Here is a 26,621-nt window from a genome sequence, read left to right on the forward strand (position 1 = left end):
GGAAGAGTGCCCCCCCATACACACAAACATTTCCCGAGGTGTTTGTTCTGGAACTTACAGAACTTTCTGAAAACACTACGGGAGACCACAGCCACACGGAAATGTTTGATGTAACACAGAAATCCACACATATTGTGTGTTGCAATATTTTGGCTGCCCAAGACGTTTCCAATATAGTAACTATAGTAACCAACACACAACTACAGTCTTCAGAATCTTAAGAAAAGCAAAGCAATACAATTATATAATTGTTCCACAATGAATAACAACTTAACAATAAACAAGCAAAAACAATATCCCTCGATTTCTATGAAATATTCCATTTGCAATTAGTAAGCGCCATGTACAGCTTCCACCTTCCATCTGAGTCATCCCGACTTTGACATAGCAATAGTTCATATCGATGAGCTACCCAAAATGAATATGTATCAAAGGTACACTTTTGTATGCTGGTGATTTGAAAAAGCCAGTGCTCTTAAATAAATCAAATACAAACAAAAAACACTCTTTGCTTATTGATTGCATCAGAATGTTATGGCTGCCTTGATCTTCTGCCAGAACTCTTCTCTGTCCACTTCGTCTGCTGGGTATTTGATGTAGGTACCATGCTCAATTTCATCTAAGATATCCCTGCTGATCCTTCTGGTATCAGGTACATCAATGAGCCATACTACACAAAAGATGTCTCTTCCAGAGTGGATGCTCTCAAATTTGGCCATGTGGACCTCATACTCACACCAGGAACTCTCAAGGAAGCTCGGAGTTAAAAGGATGATAGTCTTCCTGCTCGACTGTATTGCGTTGACTACATTGGCAGTGATTGGCTCACCAACCATGAAGTCCCTCTGGTGTATACAGAGTCTTAATCCAAATCTCTTCTCCAGGATGTTCTGCATGTCCTGCACAACAAACTCCCTGTCCTCTTCTGCATATGAGACAAAGGCGTCGTATATGAAGTGTTCTTCTTCATCTATCTGTTTCTGGTAACCTCTGTACTTTCTTCTGGTTGTGTAGTACAAATATCTCAGCTTCCATCGGTAGCGATATATGACGCCACCTACTACCACTGACAGAAACAAAATGAGTCCCGCGGCTGCTCCAAATATCACTGGAATGACAGTTTTGCATCTCTCTTGAAGATCAAGTACAAGGTTGTTAAGCTTGTCCAAAGACGTCTCGGTTCCATCTGATAGGCTGCATTTGGTATCAGATGCGTCATCTATGGCTATATATTGTTTCAACATCCACTCCAAGTCACCCAGAGTATCGCATGTACACTTAAGGTTGGTGCCCTTCATTCTGATGTGAAATTTGTCTTTCCTTTCCTTCATAATTGCATCAATCTGATTCTGAAGACGTATTGGAACAGCTTCAAATCTGTTGTAGGACAAGTCTAACATCCACAAATGTTTCATTTGATGTATGTCAACAACCCAAGAACTCATCATATTCCAGCTCAAATCAAGGACTTTCAGTTTACCCATGCTTGCAAAAATCGAAGAGGGCAAATAACGAATCATATTTGAAGCAATTCTTAATGTTTCTACATTGCTTTGATTCATAAATATCTCCCCTTTTGTGTCATTTGCAAGGGATTCAGCGAGGTAATTCTTGCTGATATTCAATATTTGTAGACCACTTGCATGCTCCAGAAAAGTTGAGGCAATGATTTTGCAAAAGTTGTTTGATAGATCCAGAAATTTAAGGTTTTCAGTCTGATAAACTGGACCTACCCATTTTGTTAAAATGTTGGATGATATATCAAGAGTTTGCAATTTATTTGGCCAAAATGAAAAGTTCCAAATTTCTCCTTGCATATTCCTGTGACTGGCATTAACAAATAGTACGTTTGGAGCAATGGGTATTTTAAGAGTCATTGAATAATGAATCTCGTCCTTCGTTTGTTTCCTCCGGATTCCATTTGGATCTGAGAATAATTGTTTGCTTTTCGATTGTGACATTTCCACCTCAGTGACACTACCCTTGTAGTGTCTTTGAAAAGTATTCTTGCGTTTAACTGTTTCATCTGTTTCATCCACTGAAGATCTTCTTTGGCTTCTTTGAACAGTGCTCACGACAATGTTTCTCTCCGGATACAAACTGAAAACTTTATTCTGATCATACTCTCTGTCAACGCATGAACCATGGGTTACTATAATTCCTGGTAAAGGTCCGTTGAATTTATAAGGGTTATTGATATAGAGTTTACGAAGACTAACCAACTGATCTGTAGCAAATGAGTAAGCTCCAAGCTGGAGATGGTTATTTTTCAAGGAGATGACTTCAACTGAAGGTAAAACATTTAAAACAGTGTCTTCTATCTTCTCAATTCTGTTGCAGTCAAGATAAATCTCCTTTACATGTATTTCGGCGAAGAAACGGACATGTGTCCTCCGTATCTGAACACCAATGGCATAACTGCTTGTGATTTTATTCAGCCTAAGTACTCTTAACGTCGAGTTCACAAGGCCAAACATAGAATCACCAAATGTCTTAAACCCTAAATTATCATTTTCTGACATGTCTAATGTGTCAATGTTTCTAAAAGGAAGAAACGAACCAACATCAATATCTGATATTTTACATTTACTTATATCTAGGTTTCTAAGGTGAGGTGTATGGAGAAATGACTCATTTAACAAACGATTGATGGAACAATATCCCCTTTGGCCTGATATGTTCAGTGTTGTAAGGTTCTTTAATCTGACAAAGCCTTGTCCAAAGGTGCAGTTCTCGAGTCCATCAACCACCAACGTCTGCAGAGAGTCAAGATCTCCAAAGCTGTCATCAGGATACGATGAATTCGTGACCAATACGTTACTACTTATATCAAGGATTTCAAGCTTCTCCAGATCTTTAAACGTTCCTTTCGGGTATGTGGTCTTCTCCAGAGTGAGTTGGTTGCCATGGAGATTTAGACTCAGCAATGTTACAACACCTTTGAAGCTATCGTACAAACTGCTAATGTTATTCCTCGACAAATCCAGATGTTTTATATGGGAGAATCGGTGTAAGTCATCGGCGGGTTTGGTCAAGAGGTTATTCGTCATTATCAAATGTGTGACATTTGTAGGAAGAGAGGATGGTATTTTGTGTAAATGTTTGTTTGAACAATCAGCGTGGATATCCCCGTCAGTTGTCCTCGTGCAGTAGCATGGGGAACATGGTATCTTCTGAAGGCGTGCTTCTGTCTCTCTGTGATGTGTGCTGTCCCCAATGGTCAGAATGGCGAATACCACTGCAAATAAGCAAACACCATTAAACATAATATCCGCCGAGGACGTTGTTAGTACTGTGTGTTAGGACTACGTGTTAAGGGATACTTCTCAAATGACACTTCTCAACTGACCCTCTGCGGTTACACAACATATTATTGTGAGCTATTCTCAGGCTCCTTTGAGCTCAGTTCTCAGTTCCCACTGCCAGATTGCGTTGGTGTATATGTACATGTATATAGCTTAAGATCTGACAATGTTGCTCCTTTTCTTGAAGACGTTATAAGGCAACACCACATAGTATCTCGTCCACAACCTACATGCCTCTGCTGGCTGTACGAATGAAATGAGATGTCATTCCTGAATATCGACTCCCACCCCTCTGATAGGATTTCATATTGGCGCATGAACATCAGAACCACTTTCAACAAGAACGATAACTCTATTCTTGTTTGTTTCCTGTGGTACTTAATATCACCGAACACTCGTACATTGCATATTGCTGTTTTTGGTTTTATTTATTTTAAAGAATTAAACCTCTTTGAAACAACTAAAAGAAGGAGAAAAACATACCAGCTGTTCACCTTATATATTTCTAAATAGAGTTTTAGAATAACATATGTGATTTGTTTTAATGAATGTGCATTTGTTACATTTGGGAGTACACTTTCTTAGTAAAGTACAAATTCTTGTACTTTTTTGGGTTGAGTCCCATCCGGGATTCAAACCCACACCCTCAGAGTCAGGCAACTAATCGCCAGCACACAAAGTCAGACGTCTAACCCACTCAGCCAACGCTTCTTCCACAAAAATGAAAGTCGGACAACTGGTAGTTTAGAGAAATAAGAGAATTTGAGAAATGTAAATTTTCATGGCTCCAACGGCCGAAAGCTATGATTTCACAATGCCATTTTTAGAAAGTGGTCAAATGTAACGTTTGTTATATTTGGGATATTTGTGTGCTAGCGATTAGGTGCCTGACTCTGAAGGTTGGGGTTCGAATACCGGATGGGACTCAACCCAGTTTTTACTTTACAAAGAAAGTGTAATCCCAAATATAAGATATGTTACATCTGACCACTTTCTAAAAAATGGCATTGTGTAATCATTGTTTTTCACTACATTAAATACCAAAGTAGATACTCAAAAAGGACTATATAATATTTCTCAAACTGTCAGACTAAGAGACTGTGAAACATACGCCCCAGGCATGTGAAACATACACCCAAAAGAACGCCCAATTGACTGTTTGTACAGTAATTAACGCTCTCTAAACCGGCCTCCGGTATCTCGGCTCTCCTGTTGATGGCTGATTGGCTGAACGTGTATTAACAACACAGTGGATTACCATCGGCATTAAGCTCATTGGTGTTGCCTGATAAAAGGAGTATGGATAAGGATTAGGCCTAAGTAGGCGAGGTAAATTGGTTAGTGACACGTGTCACTTGTATTATAAATTAATTGTCGTGTCACAATTTGTCAGTTGCTCATCGTTTCAAGATGGCTAGACCAGTCAAGCGGGCTAGATTGGAATTATCAAAAAAAACAAACCAGATTGGAATAAACTCTTGAACAGAAAATTCAGCTGATAAAAGATTTTGATGCAATTCCTCGGCCTACTCAAAAAAGATCCTGCACTTAAGTACAAAATTGGCAGGCAAACAATTTCGGACATTTTGAAAGAGCGTCAAGTGGAAGAAACTAGATTCGAAGAAAACATCACTTCAAGAAGAAAACGTGTGCATGAACATAGTAAATTTGACAAAATTAACACACTGAAGCAAGATTGGTGTTTGACTGCCCGCAGTGAAGACATGCCCATTTCTGGCCCTATTTTGAAATAGAAACTATTCAGTTTGGTTCAGAATTCAATGTCATAGGGTTTTATGGCGCACGGAAGATCATTCACAGGTTGAAACGAGAAAAATTAACACACTGAAGCAAGATTGGTTTTGACTGCCCGCAGTGAAGACATGAAGACATGCCCATGTATGTATGTGTGTGTGTGTGTGTGTGTGTGTGTGTATATATATATATATATATATATATATATAGAGAGAGAGAGAGAGAGAGAGAGAGAGAGAGAGAGAGAGAGAGAGAGAGAGAGATAGATATAGATAGATAGATAGATAGATAGATAGATAGATATAATATTATTGTTTTGAAACGCGAAGCACTCGTACAATCTCCAAAACAAACCCGCAAGATCGTCAGGACCCATGAGAGCAGTTATCTAAAGAAACGCACGTGCACGTATTTGAATTTCTCACCGTCCATGACATTATCCTTACTAAAAACTACACATGAGTCAAACCAATTCTGCTACGCTCTTTGTACTTTCAAGATGACGATATATTGTTTTTCGTGATTTTTGAACAAAGTCACAATGCCACAAACGGTTGTAGTACTTGGGATTAATTTGCGTTCTGATTGGTTTGTCGTATTTTCGCACGTAACAAGCATCGAGACGAGTCTTCTTGGAGTTTACGGAAAGGGGCGAGTGGTGACGAATGATGAGGTATCTACTGGCTTGTCACACCCGGGTTCGATTCCCCACATGGGTAATATGTGTGAAGCCCATTTCTGGCAATATTGCTGGAATATTGCTGAGTGTGGGGTTAAACAATATACCAAACAACCAACCAACACTTTTCGACTAAATCTGCGTCTTGCTCACTATATATAGGTTGATTGCGATACATTGAACTACGACAGACAGGATCGTTGGTTGTCTGTTCCAGACTGGGATATGTTCAGTTTGGCGTCGTGTAACTGGAATATTGCTACATAATACTTTTGTGGACACAGCCATCGATATCATTCGTCACCACTCGCCCCTTTCCATAACCTCGCTATTCGGCTTGTCCCGGAATAACACGAGTTGGTCACGAATGCCATCGATGTAGGTGATAACCAGACTGACTCGCTCACTCACATTCGAACACGAGAAAACAATTGTCCTAGTCATGATGATACAACTCAAATGCTTTCTGTTGTTTCCTCGTAAGGATCGGTTGGGTGGCCTAGTGGTTAAAGCGTTCGCTCCTCACGCCGAAGACCCGGGTTCGATTCGGCACTTGGGTCAATGTGTGAACCAAATTTCTGGAGTCCACGACCGTGATATTGCTGGAATGTTGCTTAAGGAGGCGTAAGACTAAACTCATCCATCCATCGTAACATATAAGATATTTGCCAGAGGTTTTTCACTGGGTAGATTTAACTGCGATAAATTAGTAAATTCTCAAGGAAGCATGCCTATGGCCCAGATAGTCAGGATATCTTTTGATATTATTCATGAACGAGTGGATAACATTTCCTCCCTCAAGTTTCTGTGTCCTTGACATGAGGAAGATAGGGTAAAAGTCAATATATGCCATCAGAAGATATGCTATTCAAACAACCACTTGCACAGTCACAATGTATTCACTACAAATGCCTTATTTACTTTCTTTAATGACACTTGTCAGGCATGTAATAATGATTGTCTTAATTCGTTATAAAATGGGCACTGTAGAAAAAAATGTAATTCTGTTTCTACAGCTGGAACAATACATAGCGGACATAGGCGTTCCTCTCTCTATAACCCCTGTTTCCGCCCAATTTCGATCATTAAGCAGTGATTTGAACATCTGAGAAAACAAAGTGCAGAGCGGTGGTGGTTAAACCATTTGCTCGTCACGCCGAAGACCAGGGTTTGGTTCCCCACATGGGTACAATGTGTGAAGCCCATTTCTGGTGTCCCCTGCCGTGATATTGCTGGAATATTGCTAATGTAGCCGTAAAACCAAACTCACTCACTTCAAAGATAAAAGATTTGAATAAACAGTTGTATCAAATCGCACGGTGTATTCCACGTGGGCAGGGATGGTGGAAAAACCCACTTGTCACGTCAAAGGTCCGTGTTCGATTCCACACATGAGGACATTCCATTCCGCCAATTTGTGGTGCCCTTTGTCGTAATATTGATGGAATATATTGATGGAATATTGCTAACAGCGACGTCAAACCATACTCACTTCTTGGTGTCAGATTTCAAAATGGCCGACACTTCAACTGTCTTGTATTTCATCAAGAATACAAATCCCAACGTCATTGTGTTTGAGTTGTACAAGAGAGGGATGTGAAGATACTGATATAAAACAGGCTTTGAAAGTGGCAATTACACACTAACATGGCCTTGTAATAGCAAGAAGTTCTGCATGAATTTCAGAATATGTTAACGAGCGTTTGCTTCACTATTCCAGTGCGAGGTCATCATTATCTCGACATTGAACAAATAAGCCATGATTTGATTTGATTTGACTTTGGATTGAAATCACGTGATTGTCCTTCGTGTTTTGAGAATGTTCTAGTGACTGAGGGAGTGACAATGTCTAACACTCTTTGAACAGTACTTCAGTGTTTTGAGAATGTTCTAGTGAGTGTGGGAGTGACAATGGCTAACCCTCTTTGAACAGTACTTCAGTGTTTTGAGAATGTTCTAGTGAGTGAGGGAGTGGCAGCGTCTAACACTCTTTGAACAGTACTTCAGTGTTTTGAATATATTCTAGTGAGTGAGGGAGTGACAATGGCTAACGCTCTTTGAGCAGTACTTCGGTGTTTTGAGAATGTTCTAGTGAGTGAGGGAGTGACAATGGCTAACACTCTTTGAACAGTACTTCAGTGTTTTAACGGTTTGTCGGCTTAATATCGAGGTGAGTCGGAAGTGAAACAAGTCTTTCTTGCTTGCTTACCACTTCTGGGAAAATTTGGCGGCACTGGTGCGAATTAATGAAATTGTTTGAAACAGTATTTTTGTACTTGTCACAAAATGCCTTTTTTATGTTTGAATCAACACTCCATCAATTTTTATGCACAGTGATTCAATATAATGCAAATGAGTTTGTATCCAAAACTGATATTTTTAACCTTTCAGTTAATAAGAATTGAAAACGTACAAAAATGTCAGCAAAAGGACAAATACGGACCCGTTTCACAATGTGTTGTTAGAACACCAATTCGCGAACATGTATTTAAAGGGGTATTCACACATACGAGTGGTTGTTTACACATTGTTGCATGCTGCGCATTACACAGTGTAAACGTGCATTGCGGGAAATATATGATATATGAATATACTGGGACGTCAGTTAGACGAAATAAGACATGCCTATAACTTGAGTTATAGCCACACGTCACAAGTGAAATTCAGCTAATTCACAATATGTGTTATAATGATTGCGGCATCCAGAGAAAAAAATACTTACTCAACAGAATCATTATGAGGAGACGGTGCGTGACGGTTGTAAATAAGATGGCGTGATTGTGTAAGATGACGCTCTCGTTGTGAGTAGGACAGATGGAAGCTGCACTGTTCGAGACGTTTTGGACCAGGATGGTAATCAAGCAGGACGAAGATGTACGGCGATAGTCCACCCGTGACTTAGTATCAATAAGACCCGTGATAAACTTGTTTAAAGCAAACCAAGGCGTGCAAACAATAAAACTAAGACACAGTTTCGTATTTGGATTTGTTATCTCATCAGGGGAGTGTGTGCAAGGACGGTGAGTTAATTCGTTATATATGTCCGTTAATAGGGCGCTACTTCCGGTACTAAGCTGGTTTCCGGCTCCCTTTTGCGCATTAACTTGCGATATGCGAGACGGGGCCCAGCTTACTTCCGGTATCAGATTTCAGATGACAAGCGTATATTCAAGCACCAGTTCTGGTTACAAATTGCGCGAGCGCTAAATATTGACTTTACTAGACCGGACCAAATGTACAACTATGCTTGGCTGTCACAGCTGTTGGCAGTCGTAATAGTTGGCTAATTTGTGGATGGTGAGATCAGAAATTTGTTATTCCTGCAAGGATTATCGGTTACTTACTGTAAACTGACAACCATGAGACCATTCCAAAAGGTATAAAACGTTGTTTGTCACGGGAAGTTCTGAGGTCTCGCGAAGTGCCGTGACCTACTTAAGGGCCCTATTGAAGCCAAGGAGATGGAAAGGGAGTGTGGAAGTAGTACCATCAGGAAGAAACGAATCACACATGCTCGGCCCTGTATGAACATCCATGAACACATTGTTAAGACCTATTCCACATCTACACTGTCAGTCAGAGATACTGATCTGCAGACGTTGGTGTTCTAAGCTTCCAGGTTTCACTCACAATGCGTCCCAGCACCTATGACAAACGAGTTGCGTCACTTACCTACCAGGATCCGCATCTCATAGGTGCGAATCCCAGATCCTTGTGATGATCAGCCTCCATATCATCATCAAGATTAAGCATGTTTCGCCAAAGTGATGTGCGCTTCACTTGAAAGATGTTCACTTCCACCAAACAGGGGCGGTGGGCTAGCCTCATGGTTTAAACGTTTACTCGTCACACCCAAAGACCCGGTTTTAATTCTCCACATGGGTGCAATGTGTGAAGCCCATTTCTGGTGTCCCCAGCCGTGATATTGCTCAAAAACTTTTATTCAAAACCCACAAAGGTCGATGTTTGTTACGTGCGAAAATACGACAAACCAATCAGAACGCGCGTAATGATTGCTGTGCTTTGATAAAAATATTCTTAAATCGTTTATTGTATGATGGCATTGTTTAGAAAATAATGAAAAATACATATCGGCATATTGAAAGTACATAGAACGTAGCTAACAGAATTGTGTTGCCTCGTGTGATGTGTTTAATAAGGATAAAGCCATGGACGGTGAGAGATTCAAATACACGCACGTGTGGTTGTTTACATAACGGCTCTCCTATTTCCAATTGAGTGTTTTCACGTGCGAATTGCGGGAATGTTTTGGAGATTCTACATGCGCTTCCGACATTTTTAGTTAATTTAATTATTCAAATCCATAAGTTGTAAAACAAAATATTTTTTTATGACTAATCAACTTTAAACTCAATCACTGGGCTTACATTTCACTTAAGTGGGCACATTTTAGCTTCTTGGTCCCTTCATATGTTGTCAGCGTATTCATTATAAATTCCACCTGGGGTATGGCAGCAAGGTTACATGCAAGTTCAGACAACTGGTTGACACCGCGTACACTAATTCATGATAACACTCTCAACAAATTCTCCAGTTTGAGATATATGTTAAAGTTATTTTTGTGTATTTATTTTCTCTTATTACAGCTAAATGTTATTTTAATTGCCTATTCAGGAAGAAAAGAACATGTGCGATTCATAAGCCGTATTTGGGAATATATAGTGAACGGCTGGTAATAATTACATAAGAACGTGTATTCAACAAATCATCACTATCATTATTTATTTAACAGGTTAAAATCTTCTGTAATGTTTATCACTGTTGGAATTGAGTTGTCGTTCTTGATTAAAGTAGTTCTGAAGTTCATACGCCAATATGAAATCCTTCCATAGGGACACGACATTCGTAAATATACTTGAAGTGTCTGGGGAAAAAATATGCAAGCCGAAATGAAACTTATTTCAACTAACTATTTTGACTCAATTTCTTCTCCATTCGTGACCAACTCGTGTTATTCCGGGACAAGCCGAATAGCGACCCGTGCCCCTCTGGGAGGATTTCATATTGGTTTAGGAACATCAGAACTACTTCAAACAGGAACGATAACTCTATTCCTGTTTGATTCCAGTGGCACATATCACCAAAGTACTCATACATTGTATTGCTGTTTTTGTTTTTCCTTGAATATTTTAAAGAATGAAACTTGATACAACTAAAAGAAGGTGAAAAACATATTCTGACGTAATTATGACCAGTTTTTCACCTCCAATTATATTTCTGAAAAAGGTCTGATAATAACAAATGGGATTTGTTTTATTGAATATGCAAAATAAAAAACAAAAAAAAACTCAGCTACATTAAATGCCAAAGCAGAAACTCATAAAGTGACTTTAAAGTATTTCTCAAGCTGAACATATATGTAACCTTGCTGTCATACCCCAAGTGGGATTTTAAATGAATACGCTGAAAAATATGTGAATGACAAAAAAAAAGGTCAAACTAAAGTATTCCCAGCGAATTGAAATATATGGCCGGTGTTAAAGATTAAAGATTAGTTACATACAGATATAAAACTGTTGGAAGCGCACGTACAATCGCCACGACAAGCCCGCAAGATCGTCAGAAATACACTCAGTTGGACTGACTGACTGAGTATGGTTTTACGCCGCTTTTAGCAATATTCCAGCAACATCACGGCGGGGGACACCAGAAGTGGGCTTCACACATTGTACCCATGTGGGGATTCGAACCCGGGTGTTCGGCGTGACGAGCCAACGCTTTTACCACTAGGCTACCCCGCCGCCCCACTCAGTTGGACCAGTGAGAGCCGTTATGTCAACAAACGCACGTGCGTGTATTTGAATCTCTCACCGACAATCGCATGATTCTTATTCAAAACTTCACATTAGACAGCACAATTCTGTTAGCTACGCTCTCAGTATTTTCAATATGACGATATATATTTTTCATGATTTTTAAACAATAACATAATGCCATAAACGATTTAAGTAGTCGGGATTATTTGACTGAAGCATCGATATCTGATCAAGATATCATCAACCAGATTTACGTACATATCTTCACCACGTGGAGTATTTGGGCGAAATGCCAACCTCCCAAGTTGGCTTCAAAACAATCGTCTGGTCGCCTGAAATGGGAGTACTCTCCCTTACAATACGTTCCATTTTAAGGCGCTTCAGGTGATCCCTCAGAACTTCAGAACTTCTGTTTTCACATGGTTATGGTTTTGTATGGTTAAGTCAGTGAGTTGGTGATGCAAGCATGTTTTTAGCTCCGTTTCGTGAAAGAATTCTTAATATGTTTAATCCAGAATGGCATTCAGTAAAAGATGATAGTTCAGGGAATGACTCTTACAGAATATAAAAATCATTACTCTGACGAGAGAAATATCTATCGTTTTTAACATCAAAGAAATTAAGATATCCATTTATACGTTTTAGGTTAGGCTTGAACAACATAATGGTAAACGAAGGAAGACGTATTTACTTGTATGTCCTTTTTATAAAGATTTGCGTACGAAATATACAGCTGAATATTATCTATGTAAGCCACTTTCATCAACTGACCAGCAAGTAATAATAAAGCTGTCGTACTATATTAATTATGCTCTGATTAAACGTAACAATTTGATATAAAGTTTTGTAGATCCATCATATTTCACTACTTGTTACGTAATTTACTGCCTGTAACATGATTCGCTGTTTGGATCACTAATTACTACTTATTGCAACATATGTATAATGTATATGTACAACTCCAATGTATATGGGCCGGAGGCCTTTTGTGCAATGAACACCTTTGACTTTTGACAGTGGAAGTTGTCAGTTCTAGAAGAACAAGGAAACCTTACAAATTAGCAAAGGTATATCCTATTTGATGAACACGTAACAACAAACTACTATAGTGAGTGACATGTATTTTATTAGGACATCAGCAAATGATTGATTTTAAGAACATTGAAAAACAAATTGAGTACATTCCTCGATTCCTCTATTTTGATAACTCGAATCAAAAGATGTCATCAACCAGATTTTCGACAACCTCAACATGTGGAATATTTGTGCGAAACGCCTACCTCCCCAGTTGGCTTAGTCGGATATGGTGATTACCTTCAGTTGTTGGCAGTCTATAGCATGTTTTAATATTGTCTTGTCATGTAAAGTTAAACTGTTTTAAATTTAATTACTAGTTTTAGACATATACCTGTGATAAACTACATGTACTTGTTTTACTGTCCTTCGTGGCAGGTGTTTTATAATTTACCTTTAATTATCATTACACTATAACTTGATATTGTAACGATATGGCTGAAATACTGCCGATGTGACATACAATTTTAACTCACTCATTCACTGAAAGTAGTCGGTCGTCTTCGCACCTGAAATGGGAGTACTCTCCCTTTTCAAAAATCGTTCCATTTTAAGGCGCTTCAGGTGGCTTAAACCTGACTATATGGTTATTAAAAGCAATATTTCAACAGTAAAATATATTCATGAAAGGTCCTTGTTTTTTTAATCACTAGATCATCTCAGTTACAAGGGACCAGAGCCACTGAAGTCCACATTGGAACACGTTTCATGTATGTGACCACCACGTGACACAATCCAACATGACAGCCACTGAAATACTATGTAAAATATTTCTATGTTATTATGTGCCAAATGCCAATTTATTTAAGCAAAGAATACCGGTATTCACACCTCCATTGTTGTCTATGGTGTTATGAACATGATACAAAATGATTTGTTTGAATAAAATAACATTCAAAGTAACAATACCCACTCGATCTGTCTTTGAATCTTTGATGTAAAACATGGTGTGGTCCCAACATGTTGCACATCAGCTCCATGCTCATGGACTTCACCAAAGTGGTAAACGTCTGAGACATGCATCACTTCAGGCTTTCCTCCTGCACAAAGTAACACAGCATGATATAACTGCAATATTGTTAAAAGGTGCCCTTAAATACAACTCACCTGTCCTTCTTTTCTCAGGTTTTGAAACCAGTGCAATGGGTCCTTTCATTTTAAGGACTTGAAGTCCAGAGAGGTCAGACGCAAAACATCTATCAGACGACCTCGGGTCACCTTCATTGGAATATACTATCAACTCCAGGACAAGTCCTTTTGTGCTTCAGGTAGGTATCCCGGGTCTAGTTCCAGATGACTGTTCAAACACAGGAGTCCATCTGTGGATCCACTACACTTTATTTCTCGATATAGCCTTACATCAACGGCCAGGCAGCATTCATGTGCTTGCTGTCCGAGGGTCAAATGCAGACTGATACAAAGAGTCCCCTAGAGTCAAATCCTGTGTCACATGTATGGTAAGCCTGCGCTATTCCGCACCTCATCCACAATGTCATTCTTCTGGGGCCAATCGGCCATTTTCTAACTTTGGTTATGGACAGCAGACTTGCAAAAGTCCTTTGTGAGATGCTCGAGGGAAGAGTGCCCCCCCATACACACAAACATTTCCCGAGGTGTTTGTTCTGGAACTTACAGAACTTTCTGAAAACACTACGGGAGACCACAGCCACACGGAAATGTTTGATGTAACACAGAAATCCACACATATTGTGTGTTGCAATATTTTGGCTGCCCAAGACGTTTCCAATATAGTAACTATAGTAACCAACACACAACTACAGTCTTCAGAATCTTAAGAAAAGAAAAGCAATACAATTATATAATTGTTCCACAATGAATAACAACTGAACAATAAACAAGCAAAAACAATATCCCTCGATTTCTATGAAATATTCTATTTGCAATTAGTAAGCGCCATGTACAGCTTCCACCTTCCATCTGAGTCATCCAGACTTTGACATAGCAATAGTTCATATCGATGAGCTACCCAAAATGAATATGTATCAAAGGTACACTTTTGTATGCTGGTGATTTGAAAAAGCCAGTGCTCTTAAATAAATCAAACACAAAGAAAAAACACTCTTTGCTTATTGATTGCATCAGAATGTTATGGCTGCCTTGATCTTCTGCCAGAACTCTTCTCTGTCCACTTCGTCTGCTGGGTATTTGATGTAGGTACCATGCTCAATTTCATCTAAGACGTCTCTGCTGATCCTTCTGGTATCAGGTACATCAATGAGCCATACTACACAAAAAATATCTCTCCCAGAGTGGATGCTCTCAAATTTGGCCATGTGGACCTCATACTCACACCAGGAACTCTGAAGGAAGCTTGGAGTTAAAAGGATGATAGTCTTCCTGCTCGACTGTATTGCGTTTACTACATTGGCAGTGATTGGCTCACCAACCATGAAGTCCCTCTGGTGTATACAGAGTCTTAAGCCGAATCTCTTCTCCAAGATGTTCTGCATGTCCTGCACAACAAACTCCTTCTCCTCTTCTGCATATGAGACAAAAGCGTCGTATATGAAGTGTTCTTCTTCACCCATCTGTCTCTGGTAACCTCTGTACTTTCTTCTAGTTGTGTAGTACAAATACCTCAGCTTCCATCGGTAGCGATATATGACGCCACCTACTACCACTGACAGAAACAAAATGAGTCCCGTGGCTGCTCCAAATATCACTGGAATGACAGTTTTGCATCTCTCTTGAAGATCAAGTACAAGGTTGTTAAGCTTGTCCAAAGACGTCTCGGTTCCATCTGATAGGCTGCATATGGTATCAGATGCGTCATCTATTGCTACATATGGTTTCAACATCCACCACAAGTCATCTAAAGTATCGCATGTACACTTAAGGTTGTTGCCCTTCATTCTGATGTGAAATTTGTCTTTCCTTTCCTTCATAATTGCATCAATCTGATTCCGAAGACGCACTGGAACAGTTTCAAATCTGTTGTAGGACAAATCTAACATGCACAAATGTTTCATTTGATGTATGTTAACAGCCCAAGAACTCATCATATTCCAGCTCAAATCAAGGACTTTCAGTTTACCCATGCTTGCAAAAATCGAAGAGGGCAAATGACGAATCAAATTGGAAGAAATTCTGAATGTTTCTACATTGTGTTGATTCATAAATATCTCCCCTTCTGTGTCACTTTCAACGGACTGAGCGAGGTAATTCGCGCTTATATTCAATATTTGTAGACCACTTGCATGCTCCAAAAACGTTGATGCAATGGATTTGCAAAAGTTGTTTGAAAGATCCAGAAATTTAAGATTTTGAGCCTGTTGAACTGGGCCTACCCATTTTGTTAACATGTTGAATGATAAATCAAGAGTTTGCAGTTTATTCGGCCCAAATAAAATGTTTCCAATTATTCCTTTGATATCCCTGTGACTGGCATTAACAAATGTTGCATTTGGAGCAATGGGTATTGTAACAGACATTGAATAATGAATCTCGTCTTTCTTATGTTGCTTGCTGATTCTATTTGGATCTGAGGATAATCGTTTACTCTGTAATTGTGAGAGTTCCACCTCATTGACACCACCATTGTAGTTTATGTGAAACACATTCTTGCGTTTAACTGTTTCATCTTTTCCATACACTGAAGATCTTCTTTGGCGTCTTTGAACAGTGCTCATGTCTGTATTTGTCGTCGTGTACAAACTGAAAACTTTATTCAGATCATGCTCTCTGTCAACGCATGAACCATTGGTTACTACAATTCCTGGTAAAGGTCCGATTGTTGTATAGGGGTTATTGATATAGAGTTTACGAAGACTTACTAATTGATCTGAAGCAAACAGGTAAGCTCCTACCTGCAGATCGTTATTCTTCAAGGAGATGATTTCAACTGAAGGTAAAACACCTAAAACGGTGTCCTCTATGTACTCAATTCTGTTGCAGTCAAGATAAAGCTCCTTTACATGTATTTCGGTGAAGAAACGGAAATGAGTCCTCCGTATCTGGACACCGATGTCAAAACTGCTTGTGATTTGATTCAGCATAAGTTCTCTTAAAGACGAGTTCACAAGGCCATACATAGAGTCACCAAATGTCTTAAACCCTAGTTGATCATTTTCGGACATGTCTAATGTGTCAATGTTTCTCAAAGGAAGAAACGAACCAACATCAATATCTGTTATTTTACATTTACTTATATCTAGGTTTCTAAGGTGAGGTGTATGGAGAAATGACTCATTTAACAAACGATTGATGGAACAATATCCCCTTTGGCCTGATATGTTCAGTGTTGTAAGGTTCTTTAATCTGGCAAAGCCTTGTCCAAAGGTGCAGTTCTCGAGTCCATCCACCACCAACGTCTGCAGAGAGACAAGATCTCGAAAGCTGTCATCAGGATACAATGAATTCGTGACCAATACGTTCCTACTTATGTCGAGGATTTCAAGTTTCTCCAGATCTTTAAACGTTCCTTTCGGGTATGTGGCCTTCTCCAGAGTGAGTTGGTTGCCGTGGAGATTTAGACTCAGCAATGTTACAACACCTTTGAGGCTATCATTCAAACTGCTAATGTTATTCTTCGACAAATCCAGATGTTTTATATGGGAGAGTCGGTGTAAGTCGGGTTTGGTCAAGAGGTTATTCGTCATTATCAAATGTGTGACATTTGTAGGAAGAGAGGATGGTATGTTGTGTAAATGTTTGTTTGAACAATCTGCGTGGATATCCCCGTCAGTTGTCGTGGTGCAGTAGCATGGGGAACATGGTATCTTCTGAAGGCGTGCTTCTGTCTCTTTGTGATGTGTGCTGTCCCCAATGATCAGAATGGCGAATATCACTGCAAATAAGCAAACACCATTAAACATAATATCCATCGAACATGTTGTTAGTACTACGTTGTAGGACTACGTGTTAAAGGACAGTTCTCAAATGACACTTCTCAACTGACCCTCTGCGGTTACACAACGTATTATTGTCAGCTATTCTCAGGCTCCTTTGAGCTCAGTTCTCAGTTCCCACTGCCAGAATGCGTTGGTGTATATGTACATGTATATAGCTTAAGATCTGACAATGTTGCTCCTATTCTTGAAGACGTTATAAGGCAACACCACATATTATCTCGTCCACAACCTAAATGCCTCTGCTGGCTGTACGAATGAAATGAGGTGTCATTCCTGAATATCGACTCCCACCCCTCTGATAGGATTTCATATTGGCGCATGAACATCAGAACCACTTTAAACAAGAACGACAACTCTATTCTGGTTTGTTTCCTGTGGTACTTAATGTAACCGAGCACTCGTACATTGTATATTGCTGTTTCTGTTTTTATTTATTTCAAAGAATTACACTTCTTTAAAACAAATAAAAGAAGGAGAAAAAAATAATTATTACCAGCTGTTCACCTTATATTTCTAAATAGGGTTTAAGAATCACAAATGGGATTTGTTTTATTGAATCTGCAAATAAAATAAATTTCTTTTTAACTAACATATGTTATATTTCGGAGTTCACTTTCTCAGTAAAGTACAAATTCTTGGAATATTTTGGTTGAGTCCCATCCGGGATTCAAACCCACACCCTCAGAGTCAGGCAACTAATCGCCAGCACACAAAGTCAGCCGTCTAACCCGCTCAGCCACCGCTACTTCCACAAAAATGAAAGTCGGACAACTGGTAGTCTAGACTGCGGACTTTGTGTACCCCTTTGAGAAATGTAAATTTTCATGGCTCCAACGGCCGAAAGCTATGATTACACAATGCCATTTTTAGAAAGTGGTCAAATAGAACATTTGTTATATATGGGGTATTTGTGTGCTAGCGATTAGGTGCCTGACTCTGAAGGTTGGGGTTCGAATCCCGGATGGGACTCAACCCAATTTGTACTTTACAACGAAAGTGTAATCCCAAATATAAGATATGTTACATTTGACCACTTTCTAAAAATGACATTGTCTAATCATTGTTTTTCACAACATTAAATACCAAAGTAGAAACTCAAAAAGGACTATATAATATTTCTCAAACTGTCAGACTAAGAGACTGTGAAACATACGCCCAATGCGAAAGATTAAGTTGATTAGCACAACAAAGACCGCCCAATTAACTGTTTGTACAGTAATTAACGCTCTCTAAACCGGCCTCCGGTTTCTCGGCTCTCCTGTTGATTGGCTGAACGTGTATTAACAACACAGTGGATTACCATCGGCATTAAGCTCATTGATGTTGCCTGATAAAAGGAGTATGGATAAGGATTTGGTTAGTGACACGTGTCACTTGTATTATAAATTAATTGTCGTGTCACAATTTGTCAGTTGCTCATCGTTTCAAGGTAGCTAGACCAGTCAAGCGGGCTAGGTTGGAATTATCAAAAAGGAAAAAGTTTATGATTACACATTGGTAAACAAAGACGATATCTGCTTCCACGTTGATAATACTGATTGGGAAAACGTACTGTCATCACCTGACATAAATGTGAGCACAGGTGCATTTGTGAAAACCGTATCTCATATCTGCGATTCCAATATACCAAATGTCAGAATGAATAATAACATTCGCAAACTCATAAGGAAACGAAATCGAGAACATAAAATAGCGAAACAAAAAAATGGTGAAAATGACTGGGCTACTTTTAGATCACTAAGAAATCAAGTGACTTCGGCAGTTAGAAAAGCCAAGAAAGATTATACAACAAAATTAGACACTCAAATACACAATAATCATAGCACTAAACTATGGTGGCGTTTAGTTAAAAACTATATGAACAAAAAATCTGAAAGTACCTCCTTTCCCGTTATAACGAAGTCTATCAAGAACCAGAATCAATAGCAAACGTTTTAAATAATTACTTTATTGACCAGGCAACAATCGCTGACCCTAATAAAGATCTTCCAAATATGACCTTAAACAATAAAAGTAAATCTATGAGGAATTTATATCTTACAAAGCAGGATGTTGAAGATGTTCTATCATCGTTAAACATTACCAAAGCGAGTGGACCAGATGGTATTGGAAACCGCTTCCTACGTTTGGTATCCCCTCCTTGTCACTAGCATTAACTAACCTTTTTAACAAGTCACTTCAAACATCAGTTTTCCCAGACATATGGAAAGAATCATCAGTCATACCAATCCACAAGAAAGGTAATATTAACAACTGTTCGAACTATAGACCCGTTGCCTTAACATCTTGTTTATCCAAGGTCTTTGAAAAATGTATATTTAAATATGTCTTTAACTTCACGAGAGATAACAATTGCCTCTCAAATGTACAATCTGGATTCATGCGAGGAGATTCAACAACTTACCAACTCACGCATTTGTATAATTTTATTGCTAAAGCTATAGACAACGGAAAAGAAGTAAGAGCTGTATTCTGCGATATAAGCAAGGCATTTGATAACGTTTGGCACAAAGGGATTATCCATAAACTAAAATCATGTGGGATATATGGGAAGTTATTGAACTGGTTTGGAAGTTATTTGCAAAATAGAATGCGAGTAGTTATTCAAGGTTACAAATCAGAATTAAAACCGACAATAGCCGGAGTGCCCCAAGGTTCAGTCCTTGGGCCTCTTTTTATTCTTAATATACATAGTTGATGGAATCGAAAGTAATATACGCCTTTTCGCAGACGACACATCACTCTATGTAATAATCTACGATGCCCATACGAGTGCATTTATTCTTAACTCAGATTTAGACAGAATATCTAAATGGGCGGAAACCTGGCAAGTAAAATTTAATCCAAACAAACCTGAAACTATCCAGTTTTCACACAAAACCAAACCTTCTATGAAACCTCCCCTCACGATAAAAGGGAACCCCCTATTGATGAAGTGCTGATCCATAAACACTAAGGCATTATTTTTCAGGAAAATCTCCTTTGGCATTCCCGCATTAATGAAATGATAAGGAAAATTAGCCCTATGATTAATTGCCTTCGTAGTGTTAAATATAGACTATCACGTAAACTCTCGAAACAATGTATCAATGCTTTCTGTTGTTTCCTCGTAAGGATCGGTTGGGTGGCCTAGTAGTTAAAGCGTTTGCTCCTCACGCCGAAGACCCGGGTTCGATTCGGCACATGGGTACAATGTGTGAACCCAATTTCTGGAGTCCACGGCCGTGATACTGCTGGGATGTTGCTGAAAGAGGCGTAAGACTAAACTCATCCACCCATCGTAGCATATAAGATATTTGCCAGAGGTTTTTCACTGGGTAGATTTAACTGCGATAAATTTGTAAATTGTCAAGGAAGCATGCTAATTGCCCAGATAGTCAGGATATCCTTTGATATTATTAATGCTTGAGGAATGAGCGACTGGATAACTTTTCCTCCCTCAAAGGCTCGTTCACTTTCACTTTAAGTTTCTGTTTCCTTGACATGAGGAAGATAGAGTAAATAGAGATTATTAACCGAGTATGTTTCCGTATCATTAATATCATATATTAGGAATAAAAATGGTATATTCCTCGCATAACAAGGCTCGCATAATACATAATTTTTATTCCTAATATATGATATTAATGATACGGAAACACACGAGGTTAATAATATCTTTATCATATAATGTCATTCTTACAATTAGTCTAAAAAAAGAAGCAAATCGTACGTGAATTTATATGAAGAGAATCGAGCATTCGCGTAAGAACACTTAGCGGCACACCAAGGTGAAGGTCGTTGATGACGGCAGCAAATGGTTGTGACTAGTCGCTAATACAGTGCAAACATAACTCATGCTTAAAATAAGATCTTTCTGTCTTAAAAGAAGAACAAAATCGGGCAGGGTTTTTCAGGCAGTGTTTCTATTTTCAATGCGGGTAATCACCTCATCAATATCAGTTTCTGATACCTGACGGAATCGATTCGTCGTCTGTATTGTGATCGATAGATCGAAATCCTAGGTTGGTACCTTTCTTGGACGATTGCCTTTCAGTCGTGCCTCATAATCAGTACCTTTAATTTGAACGAAGTACTCCGTTTCATGTTTTCCAAAGTCATTTACTGCAGTAACGATTCCAGAACCTCTGTCATCAATTCTTACAGAATCATCAAATCACACTCCGGCACAGCGATGACTTAACATAACATCACTGCCACAGGCTAATTTGCATATCACGTGACCGGACTTTTCTCTTGTTTGTAATCAAACGCGCATATTCATAATAAGAAGAGACTTGACTCACGAAAGCTTTCCGGCGCTCTCTTCATAATGTTTTACATTGTTACATATATATTCTTCCACAACTGCGACAGTTAGGTCTATGACAGTACATATTTAGATATCAAACTGGCTGCATCGTTTGCTCTCCGTCGGCTTCGATGACAGCACGTGGAGCCGTACAACCTATGTAAACAAAGGATCGCTACGCAAATCGAAATAGTGTTACATGTTTTTGGATATTTTCTCAGTGAAACTAATTCATTCTATTAAAGATGTTTAGCTAGATGTGTAGACTCGTCAAAAATAAAAGAGTAAAAATAATCTGTACATTATATTGAATGGACGGTGCAAGATGTGACGAATCGTCACATTTTTCTGGCCTGTGGCAGAGGTACTATGCTGGCTTGCCGCATGGAACTCTGGGTAGGAGAGTGTCATCAATTTTGAGAATGTAAACAAACATGGCTGCCCCCAAACAATGTAAACTCGCGACAACGTCATCAATGAAATGTTAAAAATGTTTTAGGATTCGCATGGTGTGTATGGAGTTTTGTGAAAGTAGTTCGTGGAATGACGTAATTTGCATAGTTATCAGATTTGGATACCAAGTTTATTAGATTGATTTATTGCACCGATAACACCCTCCATTAGATGATAAAAGTCAATATATGCCATCAGAAGATATGCTATTCAAACAACCACCTGCACAGTCACAATTTATTCACTACAAAACCCTTATTAACTTTTTATAATGTCACTTGTAAGGCATGTTTAGTTTAAACCACGTTGTCGCCAAAAAAATACACATACTGAACTGTTTGTTTGTTTCGGACTTTATTTCAGCTATGAGACCACACAATCCTGTGATCGACATCATGAGCATTAGGATACTGGCACATGTATCAACTTGGTCAGTGAGCTTGGGCCCCGATCGACAAAGCGTTCGTAACGCTACGACCTTTCGTAACTCTATAGTTTATCATAGGCTTACGAATGCCGTAACGCTACGAATGCTTTGTGGATGGGGACCCTGGTCAACTTCTCCCGTTAGTTGCCTTTTATGGCAAGCCGGGGTTGCTAAAGACCACTTCTTACTTGGATCATTACTGAGGCTTTCTCTGTGCGGTGAGGTAGCTTAGTGGTTAATGTGTTCGCTCGTCACGCCGAAGACCATGGTTTGGCTCCCCACATGGGTACAATGTGTGAAGCCCACTTGTGGTGTCCCCCGCCGTGATATTGCTGTAATATTGCTAATAGCGCCGTAAAACCAAACTCACTTACTCACTCACTTGAAAGAAAAAAGGTTTGAATAAACAACTATCAAATCGCACGGTGTAGCCTATACCACGTGGGCAGGGGTGGTGGGAAAACCCACTTGTCACGTCAAAGGTCCGTGTTCGATTCCACACATGAGGACATTCCATTCCGCCAATTTGTGGTGCCCTTTGTCGTATTATTGATGGAATATTGCTAACAGCGACGTAAAACCATACTCGTTTCTTGGAGTCAGATTTCAAAATGGCCGACATTTCAACTGTCTTGTTTTTCATCAAGAATACAAATCCCAACGTCATTGTGTTTGAGTTGTACAAGAGAGGGGTGTGAAGATACTGATATAAAACAGGCTTTGAAAGTGGTAATTACACACTCATAATGGCAAGAAGTTCTGCATGAAATTCAGAATATTTTAACGAGCGATTGCTTCACTATTCCAGTGCGAGGTGGGGCGGTGGGGTAGCCTAGTGGTTAAAGCGTTGGCTCGTCACGCCGAGGACCCGGGTTCGATTCCCCACATGGGCACAATGTGTTAAGCCCATTTCTGGTGTCCCCCGCCGTGATATTGCTGGAATATTGCTAAAAGCGGCGTAAAACTCAAAACAGTCAGTCAGTCCAGTGCGAGGTCATCATTATCTCGACATTGAACAAATAAGCCATGATTTGATTTCAGATTTGACTTTAGATTGAAATCACGTGATTGTCCTTCGTGTTTTGAGAATATTCTAGTGAGTGAGGGAGTGACAATGACTAACGCTCTTCGAACAGTACTTCAGTGTTTTGAGAATGTTCTAGTGAGTGAGGGAGTGACAATGACTAACACTCTTTGAACAAGACTTCAGTGTTTTGAGAATGTTCTAGTGAGTGAGGGAGTGACAATGGCTAACGCTCTTTGAACAAGACTTCAGTGTTTTGAGAATGTTCTAGTTAGTGAGGGAGTGACAATGTCTAACCCTCTTTGAACAGTACTTCAGTGTTTTGAGAATGTTCTAATGAGTTAGGGAGTGACAATGGCTTAACACTCTTTGAACAGTACTTCAGTGTTTTGAGAATGATCTAGTGAGTGAGGGAGTGACAGTGTCTAACACTCTTTGAACAGTACTTCAGTGTTTTGAGAATGATCTAGTGAGTGAGGGAGTGACAGTGTCTAACACTCTTTGAACAGTACTTCAGTGTTTTGAGAATGTTCTAGTGAGTGAGGGAGTGACAGTGTCTAACACTCTTTGAACAGTACTTCAGTGTTTTGAGAATGTTCTAGTGAGTGAGGGAGTGACAATGTCTAACGCTCTTTGAACAGTACTTCAGCGTTTTGAGAATGTTCTAGTGAGTGAGGGAGTGACAGTGTCTAACACTCTTTGAACAGTACTTCAGTGTTTTGAGAATGTTCTAGTGAGTGAGAGTGACAATGGCTAACGCTCTTTGAAGAGTGCTTCAGTGTTTTGAGAATGTTCTAGTGAGTGAGGGAGTGACAATGTCTAACACTCTTTGAACAGTACTTCAGTGTTTTGAGAATGTTCTAGTGAGTGAGGGAGTGACAATGGCTAACGCTCTTTGAAGAGTACTTCAGTGTTTTGAGAATGTTCTAGTGAGTGAGGGAGTGACAATGTCTAACGCTCTTTGAACAGTACTTCAGTGTTTTGAGAATATTCTAGTGAGTGAGGGAGTGACAATGTCTAACGCTCTTTGAACAGTACTTCAGTGTTTTGAGAATGTTCTAGTGAATAAGGGAGTGACAATGTCTAACGCTCTTTGAACAGTACTTCAGTGTTTTAACGGTTTGTCGGCTTAATATCGAGATGAGTCTGAAGTGAAACAAGTCTTGCTTGCTTACCACTTCTGGGAAAATCTGGCGGCACTGGTATGAATTAATGAAATTGTTTGGAACAGTATATTTGTACTTGTCTCAAAATGCCTTTTTTATGTTTGAATCCAGACTCCATCAGTTTCTGTGCACAGTAATTCAATATAGTGCAAATGAGTTTGAATCCAAAACTGATATTTTTAACCTTTCAGTAAATAAGAATTCAAAACGTAAAAAAATGTCGTCAAAAAGACAAATACGGACCCGTTTCACAATGTGTTGTTAGAACACCAATTCGCGAACATGTATTTAAAGGGGCATTCACACATACGAGTGGTTGTTTGCACATTGTTGCATGCTACGCATTACATAGTCTTAACGTGCATTGCGGGTATATATGATATATGAATATTTTGGGACGTCAGTTAGACGAAATAAGACATGCCTATAACTTGAGTGAAATTCAGCTAATTCACAATATGCTTTATAATGATTGCGGCATCCCGAGAAAAAATACTTACTCGACAGAATCATTATGAGGAGACGGTATCTGACGGTTGTCTGTGAGATGGCGTGATTGTGTTAGATGACGCTCTCGTGGTGAGCAGGATGGATGGAAGCTGCAGTTTGAGTCGTTTTGAACCAGGAAGATAATCAGGTGAAGATGGGATCAATGAGGTCACGTGATAATGTTGTAGAGAGCAAACAACCCAAACCAACCAAGACACAGTTTCGTATCTGTATTTGCTTTCTCGTCACCCTAGCCCCATAAACTGTCAGTAGGCAAGTATCACACTGAGGAATAGGTCCTTAGCCCAAAAAGCTTTCAGTAGGCATGTGTAACATTATGGAATAGGCATTCGGCCCACAAACTGCCAGTAGGCAAGTGTCACAGTGTGTAGGGGTCCACCGCCCCACAAACAGTCAGTAGACAAATGTTACAGTATGGAATAGACAAGCTGTCAGTGGACAAGTGTTACATCGTGGAGGAGTCCTCAATCCCACAAAGTATCAGTAGGCAAGTGTTACAGAGTGGAGGAGTCCACAGCCCCACAAACTGTCAGTAGGCAAGTGTCACAGTGTGGAGGAGTCCACAGCCCCACAAACTGTCAGTAGGCAAGTGTCACAGTGTGGAGGAGATCTCAGCTCCACAAACTGTCAGTAGGCAAGTGTCACAGTGTGGAGGAGTCCACAGTCCCACAAACTGTCAGTAGGCAAGAGTAACAGTATGCTGTAGGCATCAGGCCCACAAACTGTCAGTAGGCAAGTGTAACAATGTGGAGGAGATCTCAGCCCCACAAACTGTTAGTAGGCAAGTGTTACAATGTGGAGGAGATCTCAGCCCTACAAACTGTCAGTAGGCAAGCGTTAATATGTGGGGGAGATCTCAGCCCCACAAACTTTTAGTAGGCAAATGTTGCCGTGCGGAAGGGGCCTCATCCCCACAAACTGTCAGTAGGCAAGCGCTAAATGTGGAGGAGATCTCAGCCCCACAAACTGTTAGTAGGCAAGTGTTGCCGTGTGGAGGCGGCCTCGGCCCCACAAACTGTCAGTAGGCAAGTGTTACAATGTGGAGGAGATCTCAGCCCCACAAACTTTTAGTAGGCAAATGTTGCCGTGCGGAAGGGGCCTCATCCCCACAAACTGTCAGTAGGCAAGCGCTAATATGTGGAGGAGGTCTCAGCCCCACAAACTGATTCGATCCCCGACCGCGTCATACCAAAAGGCGTTAAAATAGTGTACTTGTTGGTCCCTGCCTGGTCCTCGGCATTAATGGGTACAACAAGGACTGGTCGGCTCGGAGTCAGTATAATGTGTCT

The 26,621-nt window shown here is 39.7% G+C and overlaps 1 protein-coding gene across 1 annotated transcript; it reads right to left on the reverse strand.

Annotated features, from left to right (window-relative positions):
- LOC124261208 (toll-like receptor 4) lies at nucleotides 1-25,441 on the reverse strand. Its single transcript, XM_046695531.1, has 4 exons — nucleotides 25,323-25,441; nucleotides 14,708-17,397; nucleotides 2,220-2,399; nucleotides 1-1,349 (listed from the first exon to the last, which is right to left on the reverse strand). Exons 1-4 carry the CDS (start codon nucleotides 25,333-25,335, stop codon nucleotides 525-527), a joined length of 3,708 nt encoding a protein of 1,235 aa, XP_046551487.1. The 5' UTR covers nucleotides 25,336-25,441; the 3' UTR covers nucleotides 1-524.
- Between the last annotated feature and the right edge of the window lie 1,180 nt (nucleotides 25,442-26,621).

The sequence above is a fragment of the Haliotis rubra genome, unplaced genomic scaffold (assembly GCF_003918875.1).
Source record: "Haliotis rubra isolate DU_JTF1 unplaced genomic scaffold, ASM391887v1 Scf791, whole genome shotgun sequence".
Lineage (NCBI taxonomy): Eukaryota > Metazoa > Mollusca > Gastropoda > Lepetellida > Haliotidae > Haliotis > Haliotis rubra.

What these genes read in the sequence shown, in the direction of transcription:
- LOC124261208 (XM_046695531.1), bottom strand. An exon ending in AGTTCTGGCAGAAGATCAAG is followed by an intron (nt 2,400 to 14,707) that starts GCAGCCATAACA and finishes ATTGGTGTTCAG; the next exon opens with ATACGGAGGACACATGTCCG. An exon ending in CATTTGCTACAGATCAGTTG is followed by an intron (nt 1,350 to 2,219) that starts GTTAGTCTTCGT and finishes ATACGTCTTCAG; the next exon opens with AATCAGATTGATGCAATTAT.